This window comes from Pongo pygmaeus, chromosome 6 (assembly GCF_028885625.2).
Source record: "Pongo pygmaeus isolate AG05252 chromosome 6, NHGRI_mPonPyg2-v2.0_pri, whole genome shotgun sequence".
NCBI lineage: Eukaryota > Metazoa > Chordata > Mammalia > Primates > Hominidae > Pongo > Pongo pygmaeus.
Window position 1 is genome coordinate 148,451,539 of NC_072379.2, and position 17,375 is coordinate 148,468,913.

The following is a 17,375-nucleotide window of genomic DNA, read 5'->3' on the forward strand; positions in this document are numbered from 1 at the left end:
ATGATCTTCAGGAACACAACTGGGTGACATGGCAAGTGCAGTGAACAACTCACTCTCCAACATGCGCCATCACTACGCTCAAAAGGAATCTATTCTCTTCTGTTCTCCTATTTACTCATTGCTTCAACTTATAGAAACCAAATGGATGTGTGCAGTGTTCACTAATATGAAGACCCTCGATCAGAGTCATAGCGAGCTGTGAGAGAATTTTCTGCAACACTGCTATTGTCTCATAGCCTGTGTGTCCAATAAGGGAGCTACTGGCTACATGCAGCTATTGTACACTTGAAATGTGACTAGTGGCTACAGAATTAGCACAACTATGCATATAAGCATAACTAAGCAATAAGCATAACTAAGTTATCCTTAGAATACGATAACTCCATCACCCCAACTTATATTTTCTGGAACAAATTTCAGGTCTCATCTCACTGTGACCTACAGCACTGAAATTGCGTCACCGCAATTTTAATACTTCCACAACATTGCCACCTCTTCTACCCAGAAGATGCACAGAAATCCCTTTTTTTTTTTTTTTTGAGACAGAGTCTCACTCTGTCACCAGGCTGGAGTGCAGTGGTACAGTCTTTGCTTACTGCAACCTCTGCCTCCCAGGTTGAACCAATTCCCCTGCCTCAGCCTCCTGAGTAGCTGGGATTACAGGCGCACACCACCACACCCAGCTAATTTTTTTTTGTATTTTTAGTAGAGATGGGGTTTCACCATGTTGGTCAGGCTGGTCTTGAACTCCTGACCTTGTGATCCGGCCACCTCATCCTCCCAAAGTGCTGGGATTACAGGTATGAGCCTCTGTGCTGGGCCCCAGAAATCCCTTTTAAACTACATTTTCAACACATGTATCACCTGAGATAGTGGGCATGAACTCTTCTGGTGGAACGTTTGATGAAATTTCACAGTATACATTATTCACCAAAAAGCCCAAGTGGCTTCTTTTTTTTTTTTTTTCATTTCTAAGTGACACCAACCCACCACCAAAATAGAAATGAGACACTACAATTTATGAGATTAGACTGCTGTTACATTATGCTATTTTATCAGACATAAACGAGTTTGAAATTACTGTTCTAAACTGAAGTAAGTTATTTGCTGATTTTTAGGCCCGTGTTAATATTATTTAGGAGACATACATAAGCTGAAATTAAATTATGTGAATGGAATGAAGTGAAATTCTGTAGTGCTTCCCTTGTCCATTTCTAACAAATTCCTATGGCTCGTAAGTCACAATTTATTCCGTATAATATTAGAAAGTACAAATAATGGTGTAAACAACTAAAATGCTCTATGACAACGAGCAGAGGTAGGAAAAACATACACTTCGGCGCTCGCCATGGCCGACGAGAAGCCCAAGGAAGGAGTCAAGTCAGAGAACAATGATCATATTAATTTGAAGGTGGCGGGGCAGGATGGTTCTGTGGTGCAGTTTAAGATTAAGAGGCATACACCACTTAGTAAACTAATGAAAGCCTATTGTGAACAACAGGGATTGTCAATGAGGCAGATCAGATTCCGATTCGACGGGCAGCCAATCAATGAAACAGACACACCTGCACAGTTGGAAATGGAGGATGAAGATACAATTGATGTATTCCAACAGCAGACGGGAGGTGTCTACTGAAAAGCGAACCTGCTTCTTTACTCCAGAACTCTGTTCTTTAAAGACCAAGATGACATTCTCAATTAGAAAACTGCAATTTGGTTCCACCACATCCTGACTACTATCATATAGTTTTCTCTATTCTTTCATTTCCCCCTTCCCCATTCCTTTATTGTACATAAAGTAGCTGGTATATGTGCATAAGCATATTGCATTTTTTTTTTAACTAATCAGCCAATGGTATGTTTTGATTGACATCAAGTGGAGACGGGATGGGGAAAAATACTGATGCTGTGAAAATACCCCCTTTCTCCATTAGTGGCATGCTCATTCAGCTCTTACCTTTATATTCCAGTAAGTTATTTTGCTCTCACTGTTTTAACAACAACAACAAAAAACAACAACACAAAAATCCTTGCATACCTTGTTCAATTGCAGAATTTTAATGTTTTTCATTTATCATTGTAAAACCAAGGATAATTCTATAACTTTTTTGTACATAGCTGTTACATGTAGGGCAATCTGTCTTTAAGTAGGGATAAATTACTCTAAAACAAAAAAAAGAATCCTAGATAGTTTTCCCTTCAAGTCAAGTGTCTTGTTGTTTAAATAAACTTCTTGTTTAAAAAAAAAAAAAAAAGAAACTCCACTGGTAACTTTCTGAGGAACTGCCAAAACTTCACTTTATAGTTTTGTAGGTTGCAAAAAAATAATCTGATGTCCAAGATCACCAGAGGAACAACACCTGTTCCCCCCTCCTATCCAACGGTCTCCTGAGTGCAGTGACTTACTTGCGGAGGAGGAATAAACACAAAAGAAGAAAAAAGCAAGTCAAAGGACATAAATATGGGTGGGTAGATGTGGCTCCCTGTGACTTCTCTTATGGAGGTGTGCCCTACTTCACAGTCTTTTATACACAGACAGAAGATAGTCACCATTTTGGACTTTCTCTTTGTTCTGCTTTTTTGGTTTTGATTTTTACTTTTTCTTCCTTTCTTACTTCTCTGTACTGACTCATATTTCTCCACATTACAAATGTAATAAATTAACTAGATGCAACAAGAAACAGACTAAACAGGGCTGAAAGCAAATTAATGGCATGGAAGAAAGTATGATCTGGAGCCAGGTGTGGTGGCTTAGGCCTGTAATCCCTGAGTAATCTCAAAAAAAAAAAAAAAAATAGAAAAGAAAAAAAGAAAAGAAAGTTTGTGATCTGAGAGACCAAAATAGACACCACTTTATCGACTAAGTTGCACTCAAAGCTTCAGGAAATGGAGTTACCTATGGGCAGAGGGTTCAGGGCCTGGCTGGCATGGCAAATGTCTAAATTCCTTTGGCTAAACTCCCCAACAATAGGAGGTATCAATTCTGATTTACAACCCAGACCACTACAACACTGATTGGACAGAGGACGGACCTCACAAACATTCTTTTCTGATAAGCTACTGCAGGCCTTTGGCCAGTTTCAGCAGCTTATAGAGGATTTGCACAAACTGTATATCCTGTAGTTCACTTTTTGTTGTAAAGAGCCGAATTCCATCTCGTTTTAATGCTAAAACTCAGTCTCAAAGTAAATGTGGGATGTATCCGACATATGTGTTTACCCAATTCCCTTATAAATATGTATAGCATTTCCCTCAAACCCGCTGAATATGATATGGTTTGGTGATATGCTTTGGCTGTGTCCCCACCCAAATCTCATCTTGAATGGTAGTTCCCATAATCCCGACGTGTGGTGGCAGGGACCTGGTGGGAGGTAATTGAATCATGAGGGTTGTTATCTCCATGCTGTTCTGGTGCTAGTGAGTGGGTTCTCACGAGATCTGACGGTTTTATAAGGGGCTTTCCCCTCATTGCTCAGCACTTCTCCTTGCTGCCGCCATGTGAAGAAGGACGTGTTTGCTTCCCCTTCTCCCATGAGTGTAGGTTTCCTGAGGCCTCCCTGGCCCTGTGGAACTGTGAGGCAATTAAACTTCTTTCCTTTATAAATTGCCCAGTCTCAGGTATTTCTTCATAGCAGCATGAGAATAGACTCATACAATATGTATGATACTGGCCTTATGAGACAACTCTCAAGCTATCCTTCTCCTCTTCTAAGACAGTGCATCTTCCAGCCACATCAGAGCCATAGCAAAAAAGAAAAAGAATTCTAAGCAATAATAATAAAGAGGACAGCAAAAGGGAGCAGTGGGAGAGAGTGCAACAGTGATGAAGTCCTCACATTCTTGGAATTGGATATCTGCAGCAGTCTATCAAAGAGAAAGTTTTACCATGTACCAGGATATCAATGGATGCTGTAAAAGTGGAAATATGTGGTTAAAACGGAAAGAAACCAAAATATTCTTCTGTAATATACTAGGGATTGTGGAGCTGAAGAAGATGAAAGGGCAGGGGACACTCTACCCTTCCCTCCGCTTGCCTGATGGCAGGACGGCAATTTACAAAGACAACAGGTCTTCCTGCCTCCTCTCTGCCTTTCCCACCTAAAGACAGGATTTGCAGGGTTTGCTTATAAGCTCATAGACAAAAGCGCCAGAGACTTTCCTCTTCCCGTAGATTTACCTTCCGACATTTTCCCACCTTTTGGAAACCTGAAGATGCTCTCCTGTCACTATAGGATTTATGAGTCTTTGTTAAAATACTATTTAAGCAAGGCCCCTAAGCCACTGCCTTGAGAAAGAAATCCACTTGAACTGAGAAGCCTTTCCTGTATGATGGGTACAGCAATGACTCAATAAACTGTTTTTTTTTGACATGGAGTCTTGCTCTGTTGCCCAGCCTGGAGTGCAGAGGCACGATCTTGGCTCACTGCAACCTCTGCCTCCCAGGTCCAAGCGATTCTCCTGCCTCAGCCTCTTGAGTAGCTGGGATTACAGGCGCCTGCCACCACACCTGGCTACTTTCTCTATTTTTAGTAGAGATGGGTTTTCACCATGTTGTCCAGTCTGGTCTCAAACTCCTGACCTCAGGTGATTCACCCGTCTCAGCCTCCCAAATTGCTAGGATTACAGGCATGAGCCACAGTACCCAGCCAAACTTCTGCTGACTTTTATTTTTAGGAGGCTATTTCACCTAAGAACCTATGAGGGAAAGAAAATAAAATATATTTTCTCTCCTAGAAAACACAGAATCACTCTTAGAGTTGTGTGTGTGTGGCTATGTGTGTATGTCTGTGTGTGTGCTGTGAAATATGCCCATTTAGTAGCTTTTATAACCATAATCATTTTTCTTAATGTTAAATGACTCTTTTGGGAATTAATATCTCCAGTAGTAAAAAAAAATTCTTTAATTTCACAAATATGTCATTTTCTGTTAACTTTTTAAGTAAAATAAAATTTAGTAATTTCTGTTTTAAGAAGCATGTGTGAATACTCTCCCTTTCATCTCTGTATTACTCTAGCTACCTATGTCTTTAAAACATAAATAAATAAAAATAAAAAATAAAAAACAGGGTCTCACACTGTTGCTCAGGCTGGAGTGCAGTGGTGCGATCATGGCTCACTGCAGCTGTGACTTCCCGGGCTCAAGTGATCCTCCCACCTCAGCATCCCAGGTAGCTGGGACTACAGGTGCGTGCCACCATGCTCAGCTAATTTTTGCATTTTTTGTAGAGATGGTGTCTCATTATGTTACCCAGGCTGGTCTTGAACTCCTGGGCTCAAGCGATCCTGAAACCTTGGCCTCCCAGAGTGCTGGGATTATAGGCATGAGCCACCACTAGGTCTACTTTAAAAGAAATGCTTAACGGAGTTTTTCAAGTAAAAATGAAAGAAAGCAGCTGGGTGTGGTGGCTCATGCCTGTAATCCCAGCATTTTGGGAGGCCGAGGAGGGTGGATCACTTGAGGTCAGGAGGTCAAGACCAGCCAGGCCAACATGGCAAAAACCCACGCCTTCTAAAAATACAAAAAATTAGCCAGGTGTGGTGGCGGGTGCCTGTAATCCCAACTACTCAGGGGGCTGAGGCAGGAGAATCAATTAAACCAGGAGGCGGAGGTTGCAGTGAGCCGAGATCACACCACTGCCCTCCAGCCTGGGCGACAGAGCAACACTCTGTCTCAAAAAGAAAAAAAAAAAGAATGCTAATTAATCACATGAAAGCATAAGAAAATATATAATATTCAGCAGTAAACGTGCATATGCTTGGGAGGCTGAGGCCGGAGAATTGCTTGAACCCAGGAAGTGGAGGTTTCAGTGAGCTGAGATCGCACCACTACACTCCAGCCTGCCAAACTGCGTCTCAAAAAAAAAAAAAAAAAAAAACCCAAAAAAAACGAGGCCTGGCCTCGTGCTCCCCTGCCATCCCCCCTTCGGTGGGTCCAAGCTGCCTTGGCTGAGGAGGGGGCTGAGGAGGTGTGAGCCCCTGCCAGGAACCCCCTGCCCACACCATGTACTTGGCCCACAAGGCCCCTGATGTCTGCGTCCAGCGAGGCCTCCGGTGGCGTCAGCACGTTTGTGTGGAGGAACATGGAACCTTGCTCTGTGGCTGTGTTCTCCTGGTACTCTGTCCCCTTCCTGATCCCTCCCTGCAGCCGCGAGAGGCCCAGCAACCTGCCAGTCACTCAGTGGCCTCCAACCAGAGCAAAGAACCTGCCAAGTCAGCAGCTGTTGCTCCCGAGTGTCCACCAGGCGGGACAGGGAGTGCTGACCCTGGGCGGCCCCCTGGAGCCACCTGCCCTGAAAGCCCAGGGCCCAGAACCCCACACACTTTGGGGGTGGTGGAACCTGGTAAAAGCCCACCTCCCACCATGGAGGAGGAGCCCTGGGCCCCTCAGGGGACTCCCTGCTGGATAGTGAGACAGAGAATGACCACGATGATGCTTTCCTCTCCGTCATGTCTCCTGACACCCAGTTGCCTCTACCACTCAGATGATGTCAGGCCCAGTCCCTCGGCGCCCTGCGCAAGGAACAGGACTCATCTTCTGAGAAGGATGGACGCAGCCCCAACAAATGGGACAAGGACCACATCCGGTGGCCCATGAGTGGCGGTCATGATCTTCAGCAAGCGGCACCAGGCCCTGGCAGGGTGCACCGGGGTCACCCCAACCAGGATAACCGGACCGTCAGCCAGATCCTGAGCGAGCGGTGGTACACCCTGGGGCCCAATGAGATGCAGAAGTACCACGACCTGGCCTTCCAGGTGAAGGTGGCCCACTTGCAACAAGGACCGAAAGGAGTCCAGCTCAGAGGCCAAGCCCACAAGCCAGGGGCTAGCAGGAGTGTACAAGGGCTCGTGGGAGCGGAGCATATCAGAGACGGGCACTGCCACTGCCCCTGGGGTGTCCTCTGAACTCCTGTCAGTTGCAGCCCAGACACTCCAGAGATCGGATACCAAGGAGCAGCATCTGTGGGGCAGAACGGCTGCACACAGTCTGGGAACCTGGCTCAGCCTGGCCCAAGCCTTCTCCCACAGGGGGGTACACAGCCTGGACGGCAGGGAAATAGACCGTCAGGCACTACAGGAACTGACACAGGTGGTGTCTGGCACTGCATCCTACTCTGGCCCAAAGTCTTCTACTCAGTATGGAGCTCCAGGCCACTTTGCAGCCCCTGGTGAGGGAGGTGACCAGTGGGCAGCCTTGCTGCTGCCCACCTGAGCTGCTCATTCCCAGCACATGGCCAGTGAGGACATAGCGAGTGACGAGGAGCACATGGTCATCCATGAGGAGGAGGGGGTGATGATGTCATTGCTGATGACAGCTTTAGCACCACTGACACTGATCTCAAATTCAAGGAGTGGGTGACCCACTGAGAGTGGGGACAGCTCTGGGGAGGAGCCAGAGGGCAACAAGGGCTTTGGTGGGAAGGTATTTGCACCTGTCATTCCTTCCTCCTTTACTCCTGCCACCCCTTGCTGGATCCTGAGCCCCCAGGGTCCCCCGATCCACCTGCAGTTTTTGGCAAAGTCTATGGTCCCACCCCGTCTTCCTCCTACACATACTCGGATGCTTCCTTCTCAACCTTGGCACCCACCTCCTTCTTACTGGGCCCAGGAGCCTTCAAAGCCCAGGAGTCTGGTCAGGGCAGCAGAGCGGGCCCCCTACGGCCCCTACCCCTGGGGATGGGGCCCAGGCACGCCTTCCAAGGTGACCTGTTTCCTCCCAATGGATCCTGCCACCTTCTGGTGCAAGAGACCTGAAAGTGTGGGCGACCTGGAGCTACCACGCCCCTCAGTCATAGCGGTCCCTCCCAACACTAAGGCTTTCCTAGGCAGGAGCTGGGCTGAGCCACCCGGGGGGCAGAGCCTGAAGAGGAGAAACTGGGCTTTGGTGGATCGGGGCAGAGGGAACCCCACGGACAGGGATCCCACACTGGAGGACCCCACCACGCCCAAATGCAAGATGAGAAGATGCTCCAGCTGCAGCCCAAAGCCCAACACCCCCAAGTGTGCCATGCGTGATGGGGACAGCTTCCCCTTTGCCTGTACAGGTGGAGAAGCCGAGGACGGGCTCAGGGAACCGGAGACCGAGAAGGCGCTGTCCTCTTCACTGCACGCGCCCTGGACCAGTGCCGGCCCTGATCATGCAGCTCTTCCAGGCCCACTGCTTCTTCCTGTCCACTAGGCCACAGCCACCCTCCAGGCCCACTATGCACGCATCTTCCCCTCCAAGGTTTGTTCTGCCCCTGCCCTGACTCCCAGCCCTGCGGGGGTCCTAACCCCACCTCACCCGGCTCAGACTCTGACGCTGCCCTGGCTGCCCCACCACTGCCTCTGCCCGAGTCACGTGAGGCTGACAGTAGGGGCATGGGCAGCAGTGGTGCCAGTTGGGGGGCGGTCCAGTGGGAGGAGCCTCAGCCTCGCAGGCTGCTCCATGGGACTGATGACTGCATGATCTTCTGGGCACCTCACGGATCTTCAACTGCAGGTGAAACGGATGCTGCTGGTGGGTGCAGGGCCGCTGGGAGCCGCTACATGGGTCCCAGAGGCTGGACTGGGGCAGGTGCCAACTGAAGCTGCTGGGGCAGCATGGGCAGGATGTTCTGCACACAAACCTTGGAGAAGAAAATGTGTGCATAGCGGGTCCACTGCTGCTGCCCCTGCCCTGACTCCCAGCCCTGCCTGACCCCACCTCACCCTGCTCAGGCTCTGGCGCAACCCTGGCTGCCCTGCCACTGCCTCTGCCCCAGAGTTGGGGCCTCCACAGCCTGGCTGGAAGGGGACACCCCAGCCCTGCCTCAACACCTGGGTCTCTCCATAACTACCACAGGCAGGTGGGCGACCCCAAAGAAGATCCCAGGACTCACAGTACCCCGAGAACACGGACAGTATGTGGGGGTAGCAATGGAGGGCAGGATGGTTATCTTCTCCCGGGTAAAGCCATTTAATCCTTTCAGCTTGGGACGGAATAAGGCCTGCTTCTCTTTTTTTATTTTTTTTTTGAGACGGAGTCTTGCTCTGTCGCCCAGGCTGGAGTGCAGTGGTGCGATCTTGGCTCACTGCAACCTCTTCCTGCCGGGTTCACGCCATTCTCCTGCCTCAGCCTTCCAGGTAGCTGGGATTACAGGTGCACGCTACCACGTCCGGCTAATTTTTGTATTTTTAGTACAGACGGGGCTTCACCATCTTGGCCAGGCTGATTTTGATCTCCTGACATCGTGATCCGCCTGCCTCCATCTCCCAAAGTGCTGGGATTACAGACTTGAGCCACCACGCCTGGCCAAGGCCTGCTCCTCTTATATATACCCCCCACCCCTGCAGCTGTGCCGGGGGAAAGCTGGGCAGTTTCCCGCCTCCGAGCCCCTGTACATACCATGAAGTGTGGGACCTTCAGAGCTTTTCACTTTTCTGAAAATAGCTCCTGCTGGGGCTACAAGATGGAGTGTGAAGAGGGCCTTGGGCCACGAGGAGGTGCCTGTGGAATAGGGGGAGTTCATGCACCCCTTCTTTCCCCAGAGGGGCTGGACTCAGGTGAGTATGGGGGTGGGGGCTCCTGCACTTCGACACAGGCAGCGGGAGGGTTTTCTCCCCATTCCCTCTGCACTCCCAACTTGAGTTGTACTTTTTAAGAAAGTGATTCACCCTGCCTTTGCCCCCTTCCCCAGAACAGAACACGCTGATCATGGGCGATATTTCTTATTGTGCCAAAAAGTTGCCATGACCGTCATTAAACCTGTTTAACACCAAATAATAAGGAAAATAAAATAAAAAATTCGGGCTTGGTGCAGAAACTCACTCCAAATAAATTACCTACCAAAATATTTATATAATGGTGGAAATATTTCAAAATTCCATATTTTGGGATTTATACAAAAAAGAAAAACAATTAGAGGCCAAGAGGCTGCCGGAAGGGAAAAACGGGGCCTGGAAAGGCCATTGTGAGGAATGAGCCCCATGGGCCTGAAGAGGCCACTGGCAGGCGGGAGCTGGGCCTGCCGAAGCGGCCGAGAGGCAGGAGCTTTGGACTGGGGAGGCTGCAGTGAGGCGAGAGCTAGCTGGGCGTGGAGAGTCCGCTGTGAGGCCGAGGCCAGGCCCATGCAGGCCTTCGGGAGGCAGGAGGCCGGGCCTGCAAAGGCCAACTGGAGGTCAAGTTCTGGGCCTGAAGAGGTCGCCGGAAGTCAAAAGCAGGGCCTGGGAAGGCCGCCGAGAGCCATGAGCTGGGCTGGGCCGAAAGAGGCCACTGGGAGGCAGGAGGAGCTGGGCCTGGAGAGGCTGACCCGAGGAAGTTTTGCACCTGGAGAGGCCGCTGAGAGGACGGAGCTGGGCCCGGGGAGGCTGACTTGCAGCTCTTCCAGGCCCACTTCCAGGCCAACTTGAGGACGACTTGGGCCTGCAGAGGCCGCCGGGAGGCCGGAGCTGGCCCTGGAGAGACCGACTCAAGGGCAGTCTGGGCCTGCAGAGGCCGCCAGGAGGAAGAGCTGGGCCTGGAGAGGCCGACTGGAGGAAGTCCAGGGCCTGGAGCGGATGCAAAGGAGCAAACGCTAGGCTGTGAAACGCCGCCGTGACGTCCCAGCTTGGCCTCCGGGAGGCAGGAGCTGGGCCTGCGGAGGCCGCCCAGAGGCGGAAACCTGGCCCGAGGAGGCCATGGTGCCAGGCAAGTGGTGGGCCTGGAGGGCCCACTGTGAGGTAGAGGCCAGGCCTCTAGAGGCCGACGGGAGGCAGGAGCTGGCCCCGGAGGGGCCCTCGTCGAGGACACGTTGCGCCTGGAGAGGCCCCAGGAGGCCGGAGCTGGGCCTGGAGAGGCCGACTTCAGGACGATTTGGGCCTGCAGAGGCCGCCGGGAGGCCTAAGCTGGGCCTAGAGGAGCCCACCGACCGGAGGCCGTTTGGGGCCTGGAGACGCCATTGGAGGGCAGGAGCTGAGCCTGGAGAGGCCACCGTGAGGCCTAAGCTGGGCCTGGGGAGCTTGGCTTCAGGAAGTTGTGGACCTACCAGGGCCGCCGGGAGCTGGGCGGGAGCTGAGTCCAAAGAGGTTGTTGGGAGGCCGGAGTCGGGCCTGGTGACGCAGCTGGGAGGAAGAACTGGGCCCGGACAGGACGCCAGGAGGCCGCAAGTGGGTCTGGAGAGGCTGACTTGAGGAGGTCCAGCCTCTGCCTCCCGCATGGCGGCCTCTGCAGGCCCAGCCTCTGCCTCCCGCATGGCGGCCTCTGCAGGCCCAGCTGTTCCTCCTGGCTGTGTCTCCCGGCCCAGCTCCTGCCTCCCAGCAAGCAAGCTCTTTTGGCTCAGCTCCCGCAGGCGTTTGTAGGCCCCGAAGTTTCTGCAGCCAAGCTCTTCAGGCCCACGTCCTGCCTCCCGGTGGCCTGTACAGGCCCAGCTATGGCTGGAGAAGAGCCTCTGCAGGCCCCGCTTTTGCCTCCCAGGGGCCTCTCCAGGCCCAGCTCTCGCCCCACGGCAGCCTCCCGGGACCAAGTCCCTGCCTGCCTCCCGGCAGCCTGCATGCGGCCCAGCTCCTCCCTCACGGTGGACTGTTCAGGCACAACTCATGCCTCTGGCACCCTGCCCAGAGGCGTGAGCCCCTGCCTCACACTGGCCTCTCACGCTGAGAGAGGTCCTCCGTCACACTGGCCTGTTGAGGCCCAGCTCATGACTCTGGTGGCCTCTCCAGGCCCAGCCCTTGCCTCGCGGAGGCCCTCCGGAGGCCAAGCTCATGCGTCACGGCGGCCTCTCCCGGCCTGGCGTTTGCTCCTTTGCATGCGCTCCAGGCCCTGCACTTCCTCCAGTCGGCCTCTCCAGGCCCAGCTCTTCTGCCCGGTGGCCTCTGCAGGCCCAGACTGTCATCAAGTCGGCCAGTCCAGGGCCAGCTCCTGCCTCAGGGCAGGCCCGGGGTGGCCGACTTGAGGACGACGTGGGCCTGCAGAGGCCGCCGGGAGGAAGAGCTGGGCCTGGAGAGGCCGACTGGAGGAAGTGCAGGGCCTGGAGCGCATGCAAAGGAGCAAACGCCAGGCCGGGAGAGGCCGCCGTGACGCATGAGCTTGGCCTCCGGAGGGCCTCCGCGAGGCAAGGGCTGGGCCTGGAGAGGCCACCAGAGTCATGAGCTGGGCCTCAACAGGCCAGTGTGACGGAGGACCTCTCAGCGTGAGAGAGGCCAGTGTGAGGCAGGGTGCCAGAGGCATGAGTTGGGCCTCAACAGGCCACCGTGAGGGAGGAGCTGGGCGGCTCGCGGGCTGCCGGGAGGTAGGCAGGGACTTGGCCCCGGGAGGCCGCTGTGGGGCGAGAGCTGGGCCTGGAGAGGCCCCTGGGAGGCAAGAGCGGGGCCTGCAGAGGCTGTTCTCCAGCCAGAGCTGGTCCTCTTCAGGCCACCGGGAGGCAGGAGGTGGGCCTGAAGAGCTTGGCTGGAGAAAGTTCGGGGCCTACAAAGGCCGGTGGGAGCTGGGCAGAAGCTGAGCCAAAAGAGCTTGCTTGCTGGGAGGCCAGAGCTGGGCCTGGAGAGGCCGACTTCAGGACGACTTGGGCCTGCAGAGGTCGCCGGGAGGCCCAAGCTGGGCCTGGAGGAGCCCACCGACCGGACGCCATTTGGGGCCTGGAGACACCGTCGGAGGGCAGGAGCTGAGCCTGGAGAGGCCACCGTGAGGCCTGAGCTGGGCCTGGGGAGCTTGGCCTGAGAAAGCTGTGGGCCGACCAGGCCCGTCAGGAGCTGGGCAGGCGCTGAGTCCAAAGAGGTTGTTGGGAGGCAGGAGTCGGGCCTGGAGACGCAGCCGGGAGGAAGATCTGGGCCCGGAGAGGACGCCGGGAGGCTGCAAGTGGGTCTGGAGAGGCCAACCTGAGGAGGTTCTGGGCCTGGAGAGGCCGCCGGAAGGGAAAAACTGGGCCTGGAAAGGCCATTGTGAGGAATGAGCCCCATGGGCCTGAAGAGGCCATTGGCAGGCAGGAGCTGGGCCTGCCGAAGCGGCTGAGAGGCAGGAGCTTTGCACTGGGGAGGCTGCAGTGAGGCGAGAGCTAGCTGGGTGTGGAGAGTCCACTGTGAGGCAGAGGCTGGGCCTGTGCAGGCCTTCGGGAAGCAGGAGGCCGGGCCTGGAGAGGCCGACTGGAGGTCAAGTTCGGGCCTGCAGAGGCCGCCGAAAGTCAAAAGCGGGGCCTGGGAAGGCCACCGGGAGGCATGAGCTGGGCTGGGCTGAAAGACGCCACTGGGAGGCAGGAGCAGCTGGGCCTGGAGAGGCTGACTCGAGGAACTTTTGCACCCGGGGAGGCCGCAGCTGGGCCTGGGGAGGCCGACTTGAGGACGACTTGGGCCTGCAGAGGCCGCCGGGAGGGAGGAGCTGACCCTGGACGGGCCAACCTGACGACAGTCTGGGCCTGCAGAGGCTGCCGGGAGGAAGAGCTGGGCCTGGAGAGGCCCACTTGAGGAAGTTCTGGGTCTGGAGATGCTGCCAAAAGGCAAAAGCTGGGCCACAATGGCCACTGTGAGGCATAAGCTTGCCCTAGAGGCCACGAGGTAGGAGTGGGGCCTGTAGCAGCTGCTGAAAGGCAGGAGCTTGGCCTAGGGGGTTGCGGTGAGGCACGTGCTGGGCCGGGAAAATCTGCTGTGAGGCAGAGGTTGAGCCTGTAGAGGCTGACGGAAGGCACGAGTTGGGCCTGGAATGGCAGACTTGAGAAAGTTCTCGGTCTAGAGAAGCTGCTGGGATGCAGGAGCTGGGCCTGGAGAGGTCACCAAGGCATGAGCTGTGCCTAAAGAGGCCAATGTTAGGCAGGAGCTGTGCCTGGAGAGGCCAACTTGAGGAAGTTTCGGGCACGGACAGCCTGTCGGAGGGCAGGAGCTGGGCCTGAAGAGGCCACCGTGAGGCATGAGCTGAGCCTAATGAAATTAGTGTGAGGCAGGATCTGGGCCTGTTGAGGCTGCTGGGAGGCAGGTAGGACCTTGTTTGGGGAAGGCCTCTGTGAGGCAAAAGCTGGGCCTGGAGAGGCCATTGTCACGCAGGAGCTGGGCCTGTCCAGGCCATTGGGAGGCAGAAGGTGGGCCTGGAAAGCTTGACTTGAGGCAGTTTGGGGCCTACAAAGGCCACTAGGAGCTGGGCGGGAGCTGAGCCAGAAGAGGTTGTTCTGAGGCAGGAGTTGGACCTCCACACACAGTCAGAAGAAAGAGCACGGCCTGTAGAGGCCACGTGGGGGCAGAAGCTGGGCCTGGAGACGCCAACAAAAGCCAGGAGCTGGGCCTTGAGAGGCCGACTTGTGGACATTTTGGCCCTGGATTTTATGGCCTGGACTTGAGGACATTTGGGCCTCCTGCAAAGAGGCAGGAGCTGGGACTAAAGAGGCTGTTGTAAGGCAGGAGCTGGGCCTGTACAGGCTGCCGGGAGTCACAAGATGGGCCTCGAGAGGCCACTGTACAACAGGAGCTGGGTCTTGGAAGGTGGCCGTGAGGCAAAAGCTGGCCCTTGGGAGGCCAATGAGTGGCAGGAGCTGGGCCTGGTGAGGTCGACTTGAGAAAGTTCAGGGCCTAGAGAGAAGGCTGGGAGGCAGGAGCTGGGTCTAAAGAGGCCATTGTAACGATGGAGCTGTGCCCGTGGAGGCTGTTGTGAGGCAGTAGCCTCATCTGCGGAGACTGCCGTGAGGTAGGGTATGGGCCTAAATAGGCCATTGTGAGTCATGAGCTTGGTCTGTAGAGGCTGACTGGAGAAAGTTCTGGGCCTGGAGAGGCTGCCAGGAGGTAGGAGCTGGGCCAAAAGATTTAAGCACGTTACATTTATTAGGCACTTTATTTCCATTATTACACTATAATATATAATAAAATAATTATAGAACTCACCATAATGTAGAATCAGTGGGCGTGTTAAGCTTGTTTTCCTGCAACTAGATGGTCCCACCTGAGCGTGATGGGAGAAAGTGACAGATCAATAGGTATTAGATTCTCATAAGGACAACGCAACCTAGATCCCTCACATGCACGGTTCACAACAGGGTGCGTTCTCCTATGAGAATCTAATGCTGCTGCTGATCTGAGAAGGTGGAGCTCAGGCGGGAATGTGAGCAAAGGGGAGTGGCTGTAAATACAGACGAAGCTTCCCTCACTCCCTCACTCGACACCACTCACCTCCTGCTGTGTGGCTCCTTACGGCTCCATGGCTCAGGGGTTGGGGACCCCTGCTCAAATGCATCCAGAACAACCCTTCCCACACCAGTCTTCATAGTGGTCAAGTGCAGCAACCACTTAGCTCCCAAGGCATGTGCCTCAGCTGGCATTTTGTCACAATCAACAGTAAGTGGTAGCTTGAGTCATTGTGAGGTCACTTCCTGGAAATCACCAGCATTCCATTTCTCACTGGCAAAGAGCTCGGCACTGCCCCCTGGGAAACCAAACCTATGCCCAAATCCCATCTGTGTGGGTTTATCTCCTGGGACCCTTCCTAGCATATTAGTCAGAGTCCAATCAGGAAGCATAAACCACTCAAAAGTTTAAAGTGGTAAAATTTAATACAGAGAATTATTCATTATAACAGGTGAATAGCATAATGAGAGATTGGCTAGCACAAAGTAAAGAGAACTCTAGAGAATATAGGACTAGCCCAGGCCAGGCATGGTGGCTCATGCCTGAAATTCCAGCAATTTGAGAAGCTAATGCAGGAGGATTGCTTAAGGCCAGGAGCTAGAGACCGGTCTGGACAACACAGTGAGACCCTGTCTCTATCCAAGAAAAGAAAAAAATTAGCTGGGAGTGGTAGTGCACACTTGTAGTCCCAGCTACTCGGAATGCTGAAGTTTGAGCCTGGGAGGTCAAGGCTGCAGTGAGGCATGATTATGCCACTACAGTCCAGCCTGGTGACAGAGCAAGACCCTGTCTCAAAGAACAAAACAACAACAACCATTTACAGACAGAAAAGAAATACAGCTAATGAGCTAAGGAAAGGTGTTGAAATGTGACAAGTAAAGTAATATGAGGTCTTTTATCTATTTAAAATAATCAAACAAAAAATGACTTACTAAATTATAATACCCTGTGCTGGCAAAAGTGCAGTGAAGTGGGCACTTTCTTATACTATGAGGGGTGTTTAAATTGTGTATAAGCCTTCCAGGGTAAAGCTTGTCAATTTTTTAAAATAATAGAGACAGGGTCTCACCATACTGCCATACTGCCTCCTCCAACTCTTGGCCTCAAGCAGTCCTCCTGTCTTAGCCTCCCAAAGTGCTAAGATTATAGCTGGGAGGCACCCAAAACCTTGTCAATTTACATCAAGGGTAATGAGAATGTCCATTCACCATGACTCACAGTAATCTTACTTCTGGGGAGACAATTCAATCTAAACAAAAGGTCATCTGTACAAACACAGTAAACATCTGGGAGTAACTGAAGACAGAGTTGGTCAGTGAAATAAGAAACAGTTATAAGAAATTAAACTATGGTATTAATAGGCACCTGGTAAAAGGTCAGTTGATGTTAGCTGCTACTTTTTTGTTGTTTTGACACAGGGTCTCACTCTGTCACTCAGGCTGGAGTGCAGAGGCCTGATCATGACTCACTGCAGTCTCAGCCTCCCTGGGCTCAAGTGATCCTCCCACCTCAGCCTCCCAAGTAGCTGGGACTACAGGAACATGCCACCACACTAGGCTAATTCATGTATTTTTCTGTAGGGATGGTGACTCCCTTTGTTTCCAAAGCCTATCACAAACTCTTGGCCTCAAGCCATCCTCCTGCCTCAGCCTCCCAAAGTGTTGCGATTACCAGTGTGAGCCACCACACCTGGCCAGCTGCTAGTTTTATCAATATTATTATTATTCCACTCAATTAAAAATTATTATTTTCAAGGCTATGCAACAGTATGTATCCTACAGCATAATTGTAAAAACATATACAGTCGTCCCTCAGTATACAGAATTAGCTCCAGCCCCCCATCTCTGCATATACCAAAATCCATGCTTACTCACGTTTCGCTGTCACCCCTCTGGAATCCACGTATAGGAAAATTCCAAATATTAGTTGGGCATAGTGGCAAGCACCTATAGTCTCAGCCACGTGGGAGGTTGAGATGGGAGGATCGCTTCAGCCTGGAAGGTTGAGGCAGCAGTCAGCTGTGATAGCACTACTACACTCCAGCCTTGGACAACAGAGGGAGACCCTGTCTCAGAAAAAAAAACCAAAATAAAACAGGTTAGAAATTGTAATGAGGTCTGTTGGGCAAAATTCCATATAAGCAAAGTATACATTAATAAAGCAAATGGTGATAAATTAGTACGATTGACTTTCTGGAGTTTCTGACAATAAAAGTAAGAAAAATGCAAAACACAAAGACAGAGGGTAAAAAGAGAAATTAGGAAAGCATTCTACATGTTTAACAGGAAGACACTGGCCATGTTCGTGCAGCAGCAGTATGGCATGATATGACATACCTTGGA

The 17,375-nt window shown here is 52.4% G+C and overlaps 2 protein-coding genes and 1 pseudogene across 2 annotated transcripts; 2 read left to right on the plus strand and 1 right to left on the minus strand.

The window, feature by feature from the left end:
- The first annotated feature begins 1,218 nt into the window (after positions 1 to 1,218).
- On the plus strand, positions 1,219 to 1,915 carry LOC129040098 (small ubiquitin-related modifier 2). Its single transcript, XM_063667965.1, has one exon. It carries the CDS (start codon positions 1,349 to 1,351, stop codon positions 1,634 to 1,636), a length of 288 nt encoding a protein of 95 aa, XP_063524035.1. The 5' UTR covers positions 1,219 to 1,348; the 3' UTR covers positions 1,637 to 1,915.
- Positions 1,916 to 6,001: 4,086 nt separating this feature from the next.
- On the plus strand, positions 6,002 to 8,176 carry LOC129041658 (protein capicua homolog; annotated as a pseudogene).
- Positions 8,177 to 10,532: 2,356 nt separating this feature from the next.
- On the minus strand, positions 10,533 to 16,886 carry LOC129041659 (nascent polypeptide-associated complex subunit alpha, muscle-specific form-like). Its single transcript, XM_063668473.1, is given in 5 exon segments — positions 10,533 to 10,848; positions 12,167 to 13,240; positions 13,242 to 14,701; positions 14,794 to 14,851; positions 15,079 to 16,886. Coding segments are annotated over 3 exon segments (1,608 nt in total). The 5' UTR covers positions 13,460 to 14,701; positions 14,794 to 14,851; positions 15,079 to 16,886.
- Between the last annotated feature and the right edge of the window lie 489 nt (positions 16,887 to 17,375).